The following is a 17,588-nucleotide window of genomic DNA, read 5'->3' as shown; positions in this document are numbered from 1 at the left end:
ATAGTAGCACTTTTAATAAAGCAATCTCAAATAAACCTGCTACAATTAGCCAAAATATGCAGAGATTCCTGCTCCAACAAAAAAAAACAAAAAAAAAACATTGTATCCATTATCCTCAATCTTCCAAGCAAAATATTAAATATTAATGCACTTGTGAATAAGCATCCAGTATCATTTACAAATTTAACAGCTTAAGATACAGTACAAAAACTGCAGATTTTACCATACTGAAGGTTATGCACTTTAATTAGCCTGGATGTTGGAGCAGGCAACAAATAAATCTTATAAGAACTACAAATCAATACAAAATAAAACCTACGGTAAACCCCTTATCACAACATGTCCCAGAATGCATAGGGGCATGACATCGTTCTTCACTGCAGGCCAAAATTCACGGTCAGACATTTTGGCTTCCTTTTGATAACAATTTTAGTACTCAACTTCCTTTGGTTTATTTATTTATTTATTTTAAATCGTCTTAACAAATGGCATTCATATTTGCTCTAAAAATACAGTAGATGATTATCTTTGTATGGATTATGTAAGAAAAATAAATACAGAATTCTATGTACAGTGACAGAAATCCACATCGGCACGCGTGACCCATTTCATAAACCAACTGAAGACCGAGATTAACACAATGCCCACGGTTTAAACGAAGAATTTAATCAAGTGTCCCCGTGTGTGCTCGATCACGTTTCAGCAAGGAAGCACAAAATGTATAACCAAAAGAAAGGCGGTTGATGGTCAGGCTGAATGGGTAATCTATTTCTAGCCTATTGCGATGACAGTCGGTGACTAGGCTATGATACAGGGCCGAGAGACACATGGGACGACGTTCTACAGGAAAATAAAAACGGTCAACCGCCAAAATTTGAAGCCAGATTCGTTGACTGATCTCCTTTCGGTTATGTCTGAATCACTGAAGACACATTTTTGGATGAATTCCCCCCCCCCTCCCCCCTCCCCCCTCCGTGTGTACTTTTAGCAAAACACACAAGGATGGGATAGTTATGCACTGTGGCTTTTCACATTCTTTCCAAACCCCACCCCCTTTTACAGCAGCAGTGGCAGATTGTGTGGTATTTGCCCCCTTACTGATTTCCTCTATTACTGTATATTTGTCACACTGAATTTTTCAGATCTTTAGACAAAATGTAATGTTAGACAAAAGGAAGCTGAGTAAACACAGAAGACATTTAAAAAAAAAACTATTTCTTTAAGGAAAAATGTTATCAAATTCCCCAGAGAAAATGTAGTTTCACTGGGGCATTTAAACTGCTGCAACCAAATAGGATTTCACATCAGTCTTTCAAATCGCTGTGGAAGATCAGGGGAACTCTTCAGATTGAATAAAGAACAGTATGTAATTATCATTCAGCTTTGTGTTCACTCAGGTTCTCTTCGTCTAATAGCACATTTTGTCTTAAGATCTGAAATCATTCAGCGTGACAAATATGCAATAATAGAGGAAATCAGGAAGGCGGCTAATACTTTTTCACAGCACTAAGTTTTTCAATTTGGTGTGCTACCTGGAAAAGCATTTATGGCAAGAGAACCAGACAGAATTCATTTTGGAGTCCTCTTTTTCAAATTAGTGTTTTATTTGAAACCAATTTGTTATATAAACCTGCTTTTTTTCTATTGAACCATAAACCATCCAAACTCTATACATATACAGAACTAAGATAAAAACAATGTGAATAAATAAGAATGCACTGTCCATGCACTGAACAGTTATTATGCATTATGCGCCAACTTTGGGACATGATTATTTTTTAACTTTTTTAATATTTTTTTTTACAAAATGTACTTTTGAAGAAAAAAAAAACAAAACAAAAAAAAAACTCCACAGCATTTAATAGAGCTCTGATAAAAACGTTTACACCCCCCAATTTGACTTATTGGTTTTAAACTTCACGTCGTTAACTGGTTAAGCCCATACCTGAGTGGTGTGGAATATCGTCCATAAACACGGGGGTTAAACTAAATTTCTGCCCAACCATCCACTACTTTAAACCCGCTCGGTTTAAACAATCTCTTGTCACAGGGACCTGGAGAGCACTGGGAACTTCGTTTCCATGGCAACGCAGCGCTGCCCCCCCACCCCCCCCCCCCCAACAGGCACAGTGCGATACAGTGAATCAGACAAACCGGCTTCCCTTTCGTTGACCTCGGTGAGACGACAGTCACGTTACACAATGGAAAATCACCAGCTGGAGACAAACGGCGGAATCGCTTGAGGCGAAGGAATGCAACCGGCAGCTCGACCAATCAGCGGCGGGCCAGCACTGCGACGGGTAGACCCCGCAACCGCGGAACAAACTCTGGGCTCAATGGTGTCGTAAGATGAAGTCTTTATTGAATCTCCAAAGGCCGTCTTTATACAACAGGCCGAGTCCTCTCGGCCTCTAAAGTAGTAAGACAAAGAAAAAAAAATTTGTCCATACGGCCAAGCTCCTGAACCACTCACAATAAATATTGCAGGAAGTTGAACATTATGGTCCAGGCACTTCTTAAAACTGGGAATGTGTCCTGACTGTAGGGCAAATTAAAATTGCCAAATTGCCATAGTGTTTTTACCAGAGAATGACTCCACACACAAAGAGTTCCCCATGGCGCGAGTTCCATTGCTTAAGAGCTCAGTGGGAGGCCCCAAAGTGGCTCTCTGGTGATGCGGGTATGGTTGTTGCGTTTCAGTCCCTCTATTGCCACGGCTGAGCCGTAGTAGGAACTCAAGTCCGCACATTTGCTTGCTCTGCTGGCCGAGGGGCTGCGAGAGAAAGGCCTATCCATCAGGGCCATATGGAAGTTGGTTTAACCCCTTAGGGGAAGGCCGGCCACTTGCACCCTGTCCTCTCCTGGAGGCTTGGCTCCATCTTTTTTCTTTTGTTTTTACCAGGCACCTGTAAATTATAGGGGTAAAGAAAAGATACATCAGATACGCTCCATACATCATTTTTTTTTTTTCACACTCACAAACACTTTGATAGTAATACGGTTGTAACAATGGATTATAACAAACGCAAGCTATCGAAATCACCGCGGAGCCAGCGCCACAAATCCTCAACCTACGCACAAACATTGCAAAAGGGTGACGGCGATTCACGTCGGGCCCGACTTACTTTCTTCGTCCGAGTCGAAGCCAAAGAGAGACGTGCACTTGTTGAGGGAGAGGTGGCTCTGCAGGGCCTCCTCGCATCCGAACGAGGAGAAGCACTTGGAGCAGCGTCGCCTCGGGGCCTCCACGCTGGAGCCGCTCGGCTCCTTGGAGGAGCGGGGGTCGTCCGGCGACGACTTCCTGCGCTTTGGCATGCTGATGTAGCACTCGTCCAGGTACGCCGAGGGCGGCGGCCGAACGAAGGGCCGCCCCGAGGTCGCCCCGTAGCCGGACGACTCCACCTCCGGTCTTTTGACGCCCTTCTGCGAGGGACTCGCCGCGCTTTCCTCGGCCTTTCCGTCGACGTTGTCGATTTCCGCCGCGGCGGCCTCCTTGTCGCTCTCCCGGGGCGCGGGGACGGCGTCCGCCTGGGCGTGCGAGACGGTCACGTTCTCCCTGTGCCCGTTCACGATCCGCGCGTCCGAGCCCCTGCCCTGCGGAGGTCCGATACCTTCAGGTCCCACAGGCCTGTGAACCGCGCCCGTTTCGCACGCAACCTCGTCTCCGGCTTCAACTTCTACCGCGTCGGTCACCGCTTTGCCGCCGCTACTGCCGCTACTCAGCACAACTGCGGCCTGCGGCTTCGCGGACGTGTCCTGTACTTTCACGGAGTCATCCGGGGCGGCTTTTCGTTTCCCGCCGGCTGCCCGTTTCCCGCCGGCTGCCCTGCCGACCTTTCGGCGCATCTGCATCGCCCGCAACGAGTCGTCCTCCGCGTCGGGAGCCGGGTAATGCCGCCATTCGTGGTCTTGCAGCTGGGACAGCCGACAGAAGGTTTGAGAACAGCCGGCGAAGGAGCACCGGGCTTTAAGTGGTCGGTGGCTCTTCAAGTGAGCCCTTAGTTCCGACTTGGTTTTGAACCTGTCGTCGCAGTCAACGTGGAGGCAGCTGTATCTCAGGGGATGGTCGTGCCTTTTTCTATGGTCTTGATAATGAAGAAAACTCCAAAAGATTCTTTGGCAAAACTCACACTTTCCCTTTCTCCAGTTGAAGGCAAACTCCTGGACTTTTATGTCGCCGGGATGGGACGCTAGTGCATGTTTGATCATGGACATCCCTCTCCTGACAAACTTCTTTGTGCAACCATCTGCAGGACATGAGTACTCCTCTTTCTCACACTTAAGCTCTCCTTCCACAATGGATCCATTGGTTTTCTGTACAGGTTTTTTGTCCTTGACAGAATTGGACTCCCTTACCTCCTCCAGTTTCTGCAAGACTTTCAACTTCGGGGTGCATTTCCTTTTTTTTGAAGGAACGGTTTTTTGAGCTCTCTTCTTCGGCCTCACTTTGTGCTTGGCACTTCTCGATAAAGACCGTCTCACACATTCCAGGGTCACGGGAGTGCCGTTTTCAGGAGCCAAGCCGCTACTCGTGTCCGCGTCCAAACTCAACTTCAGAATATGCGCCCCTAAATGTTTCTTCGCAGAGACGGGACGGTTAAACAGTTTCCCGCAAAACATACACTTAAGCTTGTCCCTCTGAAGGTGAGCAATGCCGTGCCGCCTTATGTTTCCGCCTTTGAATTCCTTGTTGCAGAGCTGGCAACGATATTCGAGAACCTTGCTCTGCAGGGAATCGAGCACGAGTCCAGATACAGGTTCTGGTTTCGGTTCTGAGGAAACCTTTTCTGGCTCTATGATTTCAGTTTGCGACAATTCCATGGGGAGCCCTGAGTCCAGCCCAGAATCAGGAGCAGCGTCAGTCCGTGACACTGTTTCATTGATGACATTGTTAACGGAATTGCTGGGGACAGTATCATCATTGGCGATGGTTTCAGTTACACCACTGGGGACGGTGTCATCACTGGGAACAGTTAGACTTTTGAGGACAGTTTCATCGCGAGGGAGAGTTACACCTTTGGGGACAGTTTTATTGTTGGGGACAGTTTCGTCGGTAGGGAGAGTTACACCTTTGGGGACAGTTTCGTCACTAGGGAGAGTTACACCTTTGGGGACAGTTTTGTCATTGGGGAAAGTTTCAACACTGGGGTCAGGTACACCTTTGGGGACAGTTTTGTTGTCGGGGACAGTTTCAGTGCTGGGGACAGTTACACCTTTGGGGACAGTTTTGTCATTGGGGAAAGTTTCAACACTGGGGTCAGGTACACCTTTGGGGACAGTTCTGTTGTCGGGGACAGTTTCAGTGCTGGGGTCTATTACAACTGTAGGGACAGTTTCATTGCTGGGGTCAGCAGTGATGTCATCAGAACTAAATGCATTAACCAAGTTTTCAATGGTGTCAGTTCCTGTACAAGCAATGACAGCTTCGTCAAGAGCACTGATTGTGTGTTGGGGAGCACTGCAAGGGGCATTGGGAATGGTGGTCTCATCATCCGGAACACTGATCACGTTGTCCGAAACTGAGGTCTCCACAACCGCACAGCTCGGTTCGGCTTGAATAACTTCTTGATGCCAAACCGCTTCAGATACCTCCTCAACAGCCTCAACAGCCGCAGGCATGCTGTCTGACGCTTCATCAGCCTCACTGCTTGAAGCCGCTCCAGCTGGAGTCTGTAAGAGGGGGGATACTTCGACTGGCAGAAGCTCGCAGACTTGTCCTGAAAGCATCTGCTCAGGCTCAGTGCTTTCTGAAGGATGCCCTTGTGGCGCTGTGGGCAACTCTTCTGGCACTGCATCAGGAACGTGGACATTTTCTTCCTCTGGATTTCTTGAATAATTATGCAACTGTTGTATGACAACATTGTCAACCTCGACGGCAGATTCCGGGAAAACTTCACTCCTTGCCACCGGTGGCGGCGCACACCACGAGTCACCTGACGGGTTGTCGACAGAGTCCTCTTCTCGGTCACCACATTCAGTGAAGGGTCCCACTGTGGACACTACTTCCACGCTGACTTGGTCCTCAAGACTGGGCTCCTGAAAAGCAGCAACATCTGCCGGTGGTTGCATTTCCACCTCCAGTGCGGACATGTCCATCACTTCATTGTCAGGGATGCTGACTTCCAGCATCGTCAACGGGACAGGACTCAGCAGTGGGTCGTCAGGGAGGGCTGCAGCCAGTAGGGGCATTCCCTCTTCTTGAAGAAGGACCGTTTCATCATCTGCAGTCTCTTCCACCGGGGACGGAGGGGTAAGCTCGATGTCACAGCTAGTTTGCTCCACGGAGACTTCTTGCGCTTTCTCAGAGTCGTTGACCGTTTGCACCGGGCTGCGGTCACGCAGCTTCATTTCCACCTCCGCATTTGTAGGAAGTTGTCTTGTCCACCCAGGCTGTCCCGGTCCGTTCTCCGCCTGCTTGGCCACCTCTTGCAAGAGCCAACGGGGCTTCCTGCCACGACGTTTCAGGGTTTTCTTCTCCCCCTGTCGGGCCAGTAGTCTCTGCTGCCTGTTGTCGTGTTTTTGGTGGATTTGTCTGCTGGAGTTTTCCTGAGCCATGTCCAGCTGCCTGAAGGACCGTCTCAACTGAGAGTCGTCGGTCACTTTGATAACCCGTGACCCTGGCTTCCGGCCCCTTTTCTTAACGAGCGACACCTCGACCACATCAGGAGGTACCACAATGCGTTTCATTACAGGCTTATTGAACCTTTTCTCAGGCCGACTCCTCACTCGGTCTGTGCGGTACACCGGGGTGTCTAAGATGATTTTGGACGGCTCTTTCACACAGTCATTTGGTATCCATTTGTCCTCCTCCGTGATTTCCTTTAGGGCGCTTTGCATTACTTTCTCACTCATAAGTTTCAGGCAGTTAGTCCTCAGAGTGATTAGATTCCAAAATTCTGGGTCGAAAAACAGTCCCTTCTTGAGGATTTGAAGAATCTCAAAGCGGATGTGGTTCTTGATCAAGCTGTGGTCCGCATGGTACTCCTGATCGGGGTGGGTGTAGAGGAGGTACATCGTCTTGTAGGACTCCACGGTTCGTTCCAGAAAGAAAACCAGAAGAGCACAGGCTCGACAAACTTCCAGGTCATTGGGCAGCAGGAAGGCAAGGGTCTTGTAGATCAGCAACTTGCTAACTGGGTCCTGGTGCAGGTCCATCTGAAGGGCACGGCCGCACAACTCCACGCAGAACTGCAAGCCTTCATTCCCCAACTGAAAAAAAAACCAACAAAAAAAAACAGACCAGGTCAATACAATGTACATGTACAACATACATCTGCAAGACATTTCAGCGACATAGGGTTAAGGGGAAGGACATTTTACTGAATGAAACAAACTAAATCAGGATGCAAATTAGTCAAAAACCCAAATCGTATGTCATCGGCTTTTGCTTTTTAAACTGTGGAAGTAACAAAGATTCATGACGCATAACGTGTCCATTTGATGACCTATAGTTATTCTATTTTATTGAGCTCTATTGTTGTAAGACTAATCAGATGGTCATTATTCATAAAGACTGTCCTGCCAGGTGAAGATTTTAGCCAGGCGAGATAACAGATTTCTTGTCTCACCTTGAATATGTACTGGTTATTATAATTATATCTTGAATATTCATCCATTATCCCATATGACAGTTGACTGTTTTCATCATACATTTCTAAATAAAAAAATATAAATGACATTTGCTGAAAATACAATTTTAGAAAACTAGAATCCCTTATTTGTCACTGTCCCATAATCGCACAAAGCCTTTCATTCTTTTGCGTGCAAATAAGTCTGGACAAGCACGGTACTGGACAAGACAACCACGGTCCTGCTAAGATAATCGATCAACAAAATCAGCCGAAAGGAAGCGGAACGTACTTCAGCTCGGATGACCTTGATGAAGGGGAAGATGGACTTTACATTCGTCGCAGACAGCATCAGCTGATGGCATTCCTCCAGGAAGTCTTGCTTGGAGGGGTTTGCCCTGAGGTGAATTTTGCTCCATATAAAAATGAGGTCCCTGTGGAAGACACCAAGTACCGTCAAGACCATTTCCTGTCCGGGAACACCACAAACCGCTTTAGATTACTTTAATGTTACCCAACGATGAATAAAATTAAAGGCTCCACATAATGTATTGGACAGCACCGTGCTACTGATGAAGTTCAACATAATCTGGCAAATAACTGGGTTATTTCTACTTCACATTACCTATCCAGTGCTTGGAATTTTCACATTTTTCCTTTCATAAACTATTGCCATAAATTGACTGAATTTAGTGTGCACACTCACACGACACACTGAAAGTGCATTTTCAAGACAGAAAGGACTCACTGAGCATTGCCTGGGTATATTACACAACAGACCTTTGCTAAATGCTTAGTTACAGACCATACAGTTTAGAGGATAACCACATCAGAAATTAAGTTAATAAAATCATCCAAAGTGTAGCTTATCCAAAGACATGCAGGCTGGGGGCAACAGATGAAAATTAGCTAATTCGCTAACTTACATTGATGTGGAAACTGATTAATTTGCACTGTGTATCATTTTTTTTATTTATTCTCCCAAGACGTGGAGACGTTCTGGGTCAAGGACACCTTCCCGAAGCTCCCCCCGCTGCCACTCCGTTCCCTGTCGGCGTGAAATGCCGAGGAAGTTAGGATTTCGTTCGAGACGGAAAGCTTCTCACCAAATGTAGTACATGTCTCCGTTCTGCAGCTGCTGCGTGAGGAAGGCCCGGCTCAGAGCTAAGAGCAAGTCGTCCCGCTCCTCGTTCTCGCTGTTGCATATGATCTCCACGGCGTCCTTCCCATCGATCTCGGCTATCTGGGATGAGAGCAGATGCAGCCAATTAGGCAGGTTTTGCGTGTGTGCGTACTAAGCGAAAACCCATTTTACGATCAAAATGAAGGAATTTTTACGGTCTGCAAGGTCATTTTTGTACATATCAGGAGGCCAATCTAATTCAGATATATTGATTGTAGCCCTTTAAGGACTAAGGATTTTTTGACCAGTTACATTACTGGAAGCCTGTAGCCTTACATAAGTTTTCTATATCTTCAGAAGTATACCGACTCCAAACATGGTTGAGATATCATTTTGAAGTCAAAAATAAACTTGCATAAGGTAGCAGAATATATTTTTGTTCAATAAAAATAGTAAACAAATGAAATGTTCAACGTCAAATGTAATTTTTAGACTGAATCAGTCTCCCCCATAAATCTACATGACTGAGGTACCAGAGGCAGGGGGAAGGGGGGGGGGGAGACGTCAATTTCAGTTGCTAGGGTCTACAGTGCAAAGCTTACAACGACAAAGTCAAAGCCTTTTCCTTAACAGGCGAGCCCTTTAGTCTTACCTCCTTCTGCAGGTGATCGTAGAGCGATGCCTTAAGCAGGCAGGTCAGATAGGCCTGGTGGAAGTAGAGGCGCCTCCCCGTGTCCGGATGCTCCATGCAGCCCTTGGCCAGAGCCACGGCCTCCTGGATGCGCTCGCAGGCCAGCAGGTAACGCACCCTCAGCTCGAAAAAGACCGGAACCTCCGAGCTCAAATACCGCTCCACTGTGGGGAAAACACCAATGAGCTCAAATACCGCTCCACTGAGGGGGAAAACACCAGCAAGCTCAAATACCGCTCCACTGTGGGGAAAACACCAATGAGCTCAAATACCGCTCCACTGAGGGGGAAAACACCAGCAAGCTCAAATACCGCTCCACTGTGGGGAAAACACCAAATAGCACAGGAGCTGAACAGCAGGTAACGCACCCTCAGCTCGAAAAAGACCGGAACCTCCGAGCTCAAATACCGCTCCACTGCGGGGGGGAAAACACCAACGAGCTCAAATACCGCTCCACTGTGGGGAAAACACCGAATAGCACAGGAGCTGAACAGCAGGTAATGCACCCTCAGCTCGAAAAAGACCGGAACCTCCGAGCTCAAATACCGCTCCACTGCGGGGGGGAAAACACCAACAAGCTCAAATACCGCTCCACTGAGGGGGGAAACACCAACGAGCTCAAATACCGCTCCACTGCGGGGGGGAAACACCAACGAGCTCAAATACCGCTCCACTGAGGGGGAAAACACCAATGAGCTCAAATACCGCTCCACTGAGGGGAAAACACCAAATAGCACAGGAGCTGAACAGCAGGTAATGCACCCTCAGCTCGAAAAAGACCGGAACCTCCGAGCTCAAATACCGCTCCACTGCGGGGGGGAAAACACCAACGAGCTCAAATACCGCTCCACTGTAGGGAAAACACCAGCAAGCACAGGAGCTCAACATGAAGAACTGTCATTCTCGGTTCAAATCCTGATCCCTGGGGGCGCCATATCTCTGGATTTTGGTGAAGTGATTTCATTCATTTTCTTGATTAATGGAAGCAATAAACACGCATCCCACCCCACAGGACACCCACCCTTCACCAGTCCCCCAATGACCAACATCAACCCCACCCACCCCCAACAAACCAAGTCGGTTCTCTTGCTCATACATTCTCTACAAACAAAAACCCTGTAAACTGTAATAGAAATACACTGTTATTCAAGTACACTAAGCATTTACTACTACTTGTATACCAAACCACCGATATAAAACCGAATCCAGTAACAATGAAACTTTAACTGAAACTAACCATGCAAGGAATATGAATACGAACCCAATTATTGTTTCTGAGGATTACAATTTTAGGTTCCAGTCATGTAGATTCTGACCCATGACTTTATTTTATGAATCATTAATGGTGAAGCATGACCAACGTAATGTACACAGCAAGCCGGGTGATCTGATCACTTTGGTCAGGCAACATCAATATCGATTGCAAAAATACATCTTTTAAATACGTCATGGAGAATTTCATCAGTCGCCCTCAGAGGCAAACCTACCCAAATATACTCAAGCCTCAAAAAGGCACAAAAAACACAAAAAGGCCACGATCTCTCATAACAAAACGGACAGAACCCATCAACTCATAAACATTAATTTACTATCAACTATAAAACTTCTCAAACTATAAACACAGCCCAAGAACATAGTCAAAATAATACTACTCTACATAAACATCAGTGAATATGAATCATTCAATACAAGGGCAGTTTATGGCCTTTTAGTTTGAAAAGGGAGGTCTGTTTTACTTCCAGTGGAGCTCAACATTAATCCAGTTTGATTGCACTGAATACTGAATCTGGTTTTGAGAACTGTTGCAATCCGTTTTATTTAAGGAAAATGGCTTGCAGGTGTGTTTGGGATCAGAAAAAAAACGATAAAATTTGTTCCATTTTACTGAATCTTTGCAAGAGTACACAAAGACCCTAAATAACACATAACTTAAAGCAATCAACTTGGATCATTTTACATTACTTGCTATTTAGCTGACGCTTTTATCCAAAGCGACTTAGTTGATTAGAGTAAGTAGGGGACAATTCCCCCCTGGAGCAATGTGGGGTTAAGGGCTTTGCTCAAGGGCCCAACAGCTGCACGGATCTTATTGTGGCTACACCGGGCATATGACGCCATATTAAATCTGAGTATCAACAGATAAAATGCATGAAAACTATTGACACTAGTGGCACTGTAGGCTCACAGGCAAACAGGGCACTGTGCAGCCTGCCAGATTTCAAAATAACTATGACACAATAATAATTGCGATCTCTCCATAGAATCACCGATTTACTGCAACTAGGCCTAATAAGCAAATACAGTGCGAATGCAGGTCACATCCAGCATGGGGAACAAATGCAAATCGCCGTGGGAGGTCCCCTCCGATAAACAAAGCGATGCGATATCATCTCCGGTGCGTAAGGATCAGCGATATCGTCTCCGGTGCGTAAGGATCAGCGATATCGTCTCCGGTGCGCAAGGATCAGCGATATCGTCTCCCGTGTGTAACCATCAGCGATATCGTCTCCGGTTCGTAAGAATCAGCGATATCGTCTCCGGTTCGTAAGAATCAGCGATATCGTCTCCGGTGCGTAAGGATCAGCGGTACCGTCTCCGGCGCGTAACGATCAGCGATATCGTCTCCGGCGCGTAACGATCAGCGATATCGTCTCCGGCGCGTAACGATCAGCGGTACCGTCTCCGGCGCGTAGCGATCAGCGATGGCGTACCTTCTTCCCGCGGCGGTGCCGTCTGTCCCAGGATGGCCTGCAGGACCGGGTGCTCCCAGGGGCCGCCGTCTTTGACCACCTGCCTCAGCAGCAGCAGGTACACGTTCTTGTGCCTCAGCAGCCGGGTTTGACATTCCTGCAGGGGGGGGGGAGAAACGGGCGGCCGTGGGTCAGGGAACGCGTCGCCACGACGGCACCATCATTTATTTACACGCGCCTCGGACACAAGATCACCGATCCAACGACACCAGCCTCTCAATATTCAGGACACAGGAGCCGCTAGCCCGTAGCCTAGCGGCTAAGGTACATGACTAGGCCCCGGACCGTTGGTGGTCCTGGTGTAGCCACAATAAGATCTGCACAGCGGTTGGGCCCTTGAGTAAGGGTCTTAACCTGACAATGCTCCAGAGGGGATTTTGCCCTGCTTAGTAATTAACTACATAACATAGCGGCAACTACATAACAAATTATAATTATAATTAATAGCAATATTGATATTTCACCACCATGCAAAGCCAAGCCAAGTCCCATAGATTTGTATAGCACCTTTTCTGACAGTCAGCACAAAGTGATTCACAGAAATTGGCATGTACAAACAGGTAAAAAGATACCCATGCGCACATACGAGTAACAAATAAAAACTAAGTTCATCATTAAAATGTAAAAATAATACTACTTATTTACTAAGCAAGAGTGGTCGCCTGGCAGTCGGAGGGGTCGCCGGTTCGATCACGCCCTGGGTGTGTCGAAGTGTCACGAAGAGCAAGACACCTGGTTGATGCCTTGCATGGCAGCCAATCACCGTTGGTGGCGTGTGCGAGTGTGTACAGCGCTTTGGATAAAGGCGCTGTAGAAATGCCAACCATTTACCAGCGATTACCCATATAAATTTAGCATTACCCACATTCTTATTGCACAACCTGTACTTACTTGTATGAGCACTTGCACTGCATTAGATTCAAGAGACAAATAAAGCCTCTTGAATCGGATGCGGCTGTAATGTACGCAATGTAAATATGAGGACGGCTGAAGAACGGCACTCATCTCGTTTCTCACCTGAAAAGATTCAAGGATCTCTTTGAGAGGACTCTCGAGGAATTCATCCTTCCCGAAAAACAGCAGCAGCTCAAAGAAACTCCTGTAAAAACATTTTTTTTTGTGTTAACATCTGGTTTCATTTCACATGGGGGGAAAACAAAAGATACATCATTACCACTGTGAACATTTTTCCCCAGCATTTCAACTCCAATTGATTTATTATTGGGCAAGACGACAAACTTGACTGGATTTTAAATCAGCTGGAATTTAGATCCCAGTCCACAGAATGTTCCTCTTAATCATTAATCACAGCTGAGCAATAGGCCCCCGTGTTCATACGTTGCCACATGTACTGCCCCCTTGGTTAAAGTTTCTGAAACTGCAGTTTTCGTCATTCACTTTAGGGTGCCTGAAACATCCATTTCACAAACACTGCCATTATGAAGCTGAGCAATAATCTGGACACAACTAAAGCACATAACCACTTTACGAGTGAAAGGCAAACTGAATTAGACAAGAGGCTGACAATGTTGATACAAGCAAGGCTTTTGTGAGGCACCTCACGGTACAAGCAAGTGACAATTCTGAAGGAATTGTCAATTAATTCATAATTCATAATTCAACAGTCGTCAGACCTATCCCCGTGGCCTAATATATGTCATGAAACAGAAACACTGAAACACTTCAATCGTAGCAAGAGCATACATCAACAGATGAAAATTAGCTCATTAGCTAACTCTGGCACATTTACATTAATGTGGAAAATGTTGATGAATGTGCACTGTCCCTGGTACATAAATAAGTAAATAAACACGGCTGAGAGGGGCACATACAGGGCCAGGCTGCTCAGGGCATAGCGGACGTGTTCGCAGTCGGACGGGAAGCTGGCCGTGTCGCGGGCGAAGCAGCAGAGAGCTGTCCGCAGCACCTGGAGCTGAGGTAAGGGCACCTGCCATCGCCCCGTCTGCTCCTCCACCAGCTGCAGAGGGGGAGAGAGAAGCAGCCCGTTACCCGCCTGCCTGTCTTTGTGTTACACAGTTCACACGCGCTTTTGGATCTGCTCCCCGCCCCCCCCCCCCCGCCGCCACCCTACCACCTACCACCACACACCACACACAATCTAGCTTTGGCAAAAGGCACTTTGCAATGCGACATTTCCCACGGTCCCACCAAATGTAGAATGGAGATCAGTCCCTGCATTTTCACTCCATACCCGCATGCCAGGCGAGAGTATGATTTACAATGGGCATGTGCCAACGATTTGTCCGCCCAAAATTAACGTACTCTGCTTGATGTCTAAGCTTGCAAAATAACTCAATCAATTGGCAACATATCCAAAAAAATGCATCACATTTTCCTCAAAGTGTGACTTGCCTATAACTTACTTCTGGTCAAATTATAGAACATAGAGGCAGGTACAACTTTTAATTGAAAAGGTAAAACCTTCTAAAATAATTACAAGCGACTGTCCACACAAAAGCTAAATTTGTGTGTTACACTGCGCTGAAAATGAGTTAAAACACACACACAGACATTGGTGCTTTCTCACGGGGCAGTTCTTCATATCATCAATATAATTGGCCTATATTTCAGCTCGGAGAAGGAAGACCTGCCCATATTTATCTACAAGATCAAATAAATATTCTGATATATTAATAATCTGCACAGTTGCAAGATGTGAGGAAACATAAGAATGTCATATGACCAGAAATAACCAGGTGTCCCAAATCACTAGTACTCTTAACTCCCAAAATGGCGTACATACTTCTTGCCAAATATGAGCTCCATGACAGATGTTAAATATACTTTGTGTTCATATATAACTCATGGAATCCCTAATGGGAACGTTTGACTAATTCAATATTGTAGTTTACCCTTATTTAAAGGGACTTGTTTTGTGTTGACTATAGTTTGCAAAGCATGGTGGTGGGAGCAGCTATGACAATATTTAACTATTTTTATTTATTTTTTATTCGTCATTCAGTCCAATGACAATCGCTATGGTGATCAAATAAACTAGGGACTAAGACACCAATAAATTCGGATTTTACTCATAAACATGATCAACCCGACAAGTTGCGTGAAGGAGCTACAATACTGACGTAGTATTTTACACCTCACTTCCAATTTCATCATAATTTTGGAAATGCGCATCGCTGAAAATCGGTCTACATAACGTGTAGGCCAAAGCCTACGTTAGCTTGTGAATGCATTTTTAAGGTACCTAGTATAACAGTAGGCTAGTAATACCAATAACTGATTCATAAGTTAATACAAACGCGTAATCAGTCAGTCATTCAAGCAACCGTTAATCAATCATACTCAGCAAGTTAGCCGCCTTCTGTTTAAACTTTGTTTCTTTTGATACTTTACTGACTATCTAGACAGCCATTTCCAGCATACGTGAGAAGTTGTTTGGAAAAATAAAATACTAATTACCAAGACTGTTTAATTTGTGCAAAAAAAATTGAAAGTTGCAGGACGCAAATTAAAATGTATGTGCAAACGTCAGCAGCCTAGATGTTTGTAACGGCATTTCGTCTCTCACTTGTGACGCTGTCATTGGAAAACGGAGCCAAATAAATTATTAGCGAGCTAATGTTAATATTACTTTAACAAGACAGGAAACCCGTTTAGTCGACAAATGTCGAGGGCAAATGAGAAATTCGAATGGCTAAAATGGTAACTTACTTACCTAACATTTAGGAAATGCAACTGGGTGTCGTTTCAGTAGTTAACGTTAGCAAGTTAGCTAGCTGCATCGTGTTTTCAGTGAAACACAATCAGACCAAACGTAACATTTGGCTTGCGAGCAAACTGAAATATATGGGAGTGCATTAGGACAGCTAGTTAACAGACACGTTGTGGCGATATACGGCTTGCTACTAAATTAGCTAGCTACCGCAGTTAAACTGGATAAACTAAGAAAAGAAAGTAAACATTACCTTGAATGCTAAGCTAACCGTTGCTACTCGTACTGGGGGAGGGGAATAAGCTAGCGCTAACCAGCGACGGATCTGAATGGCCCGTCATGGTCGTGTTTTGATTATTTCGCTTACCTCACAAAATCTAGCACAGTAGTCCTTGCTTTGTGTTCCATATTCGTCGCTAGTGCGGCAGTTCAATAAACTCCCTAATTGTTTTTTAAACCTTTCTGATTCCAGGTCTCCCTCTTCTTCCGCCATACTGCTCGCCTTACCCTGCGCGTACAACAACGACCACATAGCCCCTGAAAGATAGACTTCCTGTTCAGCCCACTGTGTGCACTGTGATTGGGCAGCATTCGTATCAATCTCGCCGCTTTTCCGTGTGTAGTGCTCGCTGATTGGACTGCGTTAAGCTTCGTTCTCATCTCAGTTCTCATACTGGCATCATATGTTTCCGTCTGGATGATCTGATTGGACATGTAATTTGGCCAAAGTTTCTAATTATTACAATAGCCTTGATTAAGAAAACCCCATTGACACTCGGTTATATATTCATTTAACGAGCCGAAAACATCTCCAGATGTTAAAAAGGCAGAAATCGACGGTTGACTTTTCTTTTGATCTTACTTTTCCTAAAATGACCCGTGTATGTATTTGAAGGATGTGTCCAGGTCAATGCACTCGCATTACAAACAAAAGCCCCATTGTCCCTCACAGAATCACACATAACATAACAGGCCATTCAGCTTGCCATTTGCTGACCACTAAAGGGTACCTACTACCTAATAAAATAGCATGAAGCACCATATCAAGCCTGGTCTCGAAAACCCCAATGGTTTCTGCCTCTACCACATGACCTGGCAAGCCATTCCACACATAAATACTTCCAAATGTCTATGTGGAATTCGCTTTTCGTTTAATCCCATCTATGCCCCCTCATTCTACTGGCAGAACCTAACCTGAAGAATATCTTTATCACTTTAACCCTTTTATTTATCCTTTTTATGCACAAAAATACAGAAACACACACATGCGCACTATGTTCAGCCAGTCAGTTGTTTTGTTAATTGCTGGAGCACAGTGCGAAGATGCATGTGAAAATTGGAGGAAATATATCTACCATTGAGCAGTGTTGAATTGATTAACCAGAGACAATTCAATTTCCGTCTTTGGATCAATAAAGTTATATACCTATCTGTCTTTAATTTAGTTAAAGTTTAGTTAAAGACAGTTAAAATACTTGATGCCTTTTTATGAAATGGTTTGCAATATAGCACAATAAGCGTAGTGCACATATTTTATTCTTCATGGCATGCATAGCTCATAGAGACAAAATGAAGGCTCTAAACATGAAAAGTATCAAATAAAGAAAAAAAATACTATAATGCTATTTAATTAAAATGAACAGGAAATGCAACTGCAGTTGGAACGAAAACCAACATACACAGGGGTCCTCCATGACAGCGGCTGAGAAAATCCGCTACTTTAGATTTATTACATGCGACTAAACAAGTAGCCTATAGGTGGAGC

At 45.4% G+C, this 17,588-nt stretch overlaps 1 protein-coding gene across 1 annotated transcript; it reads right to left on the bottom strand.

The window, feature by feature from the left end:
* Positions 1-2,342: 2,342 nt before the first annotated feature.
* Positions 2,343-16,341, bottom strand: LOC133117107 (zinc finger protein 654-like). The gene is made up of 9 exons (XM_061227235.1): positions 16,191-16,341; positions 13,965-14,110; positions 13,150-13,231; positions 12,094-12,229; positions 9,344-9,546; positions 8,675-8,811; positions 7,861-8,002; positions 3,126-7,209; positions 2,343-2,906 (listed from the first exon to the last, which is right to left on the bottom strand). The coding sequence occupies exons 1-9, from the start codon at positions 16,314-16,316 to the stop codon at positions 2,896-2,898; spliced, it is 5,067 nt and encodes a 1,688-aa protein (XP_061083219.1). The 5' UTR covers positions 16,317-16,341; the 3' UTR covers positions 2,343-2,895.
* Between the last annotated feature and the right edge of the window lie 1,247 nt (positions 16,342-17,588).

The sequence above is a fragment of the Conger conger genome, chromosome 17 (assembly GCF_963514075.1).
Source record: "Conger conger chromosome 17, fConCon1.1, whole genome shotgun sequence".
Classification (NCBI taxonomy): Eukaryota; Metazoa; Chordata; class Actinopteri; order Anguilliformes; family Congridae; genus Conger; species Conger conger.
The sequence above is the reverse complement of the archived record's forward strand: the minus strand, read 5'-3'. Positions and strand labels throughout refer to the sequence as shown.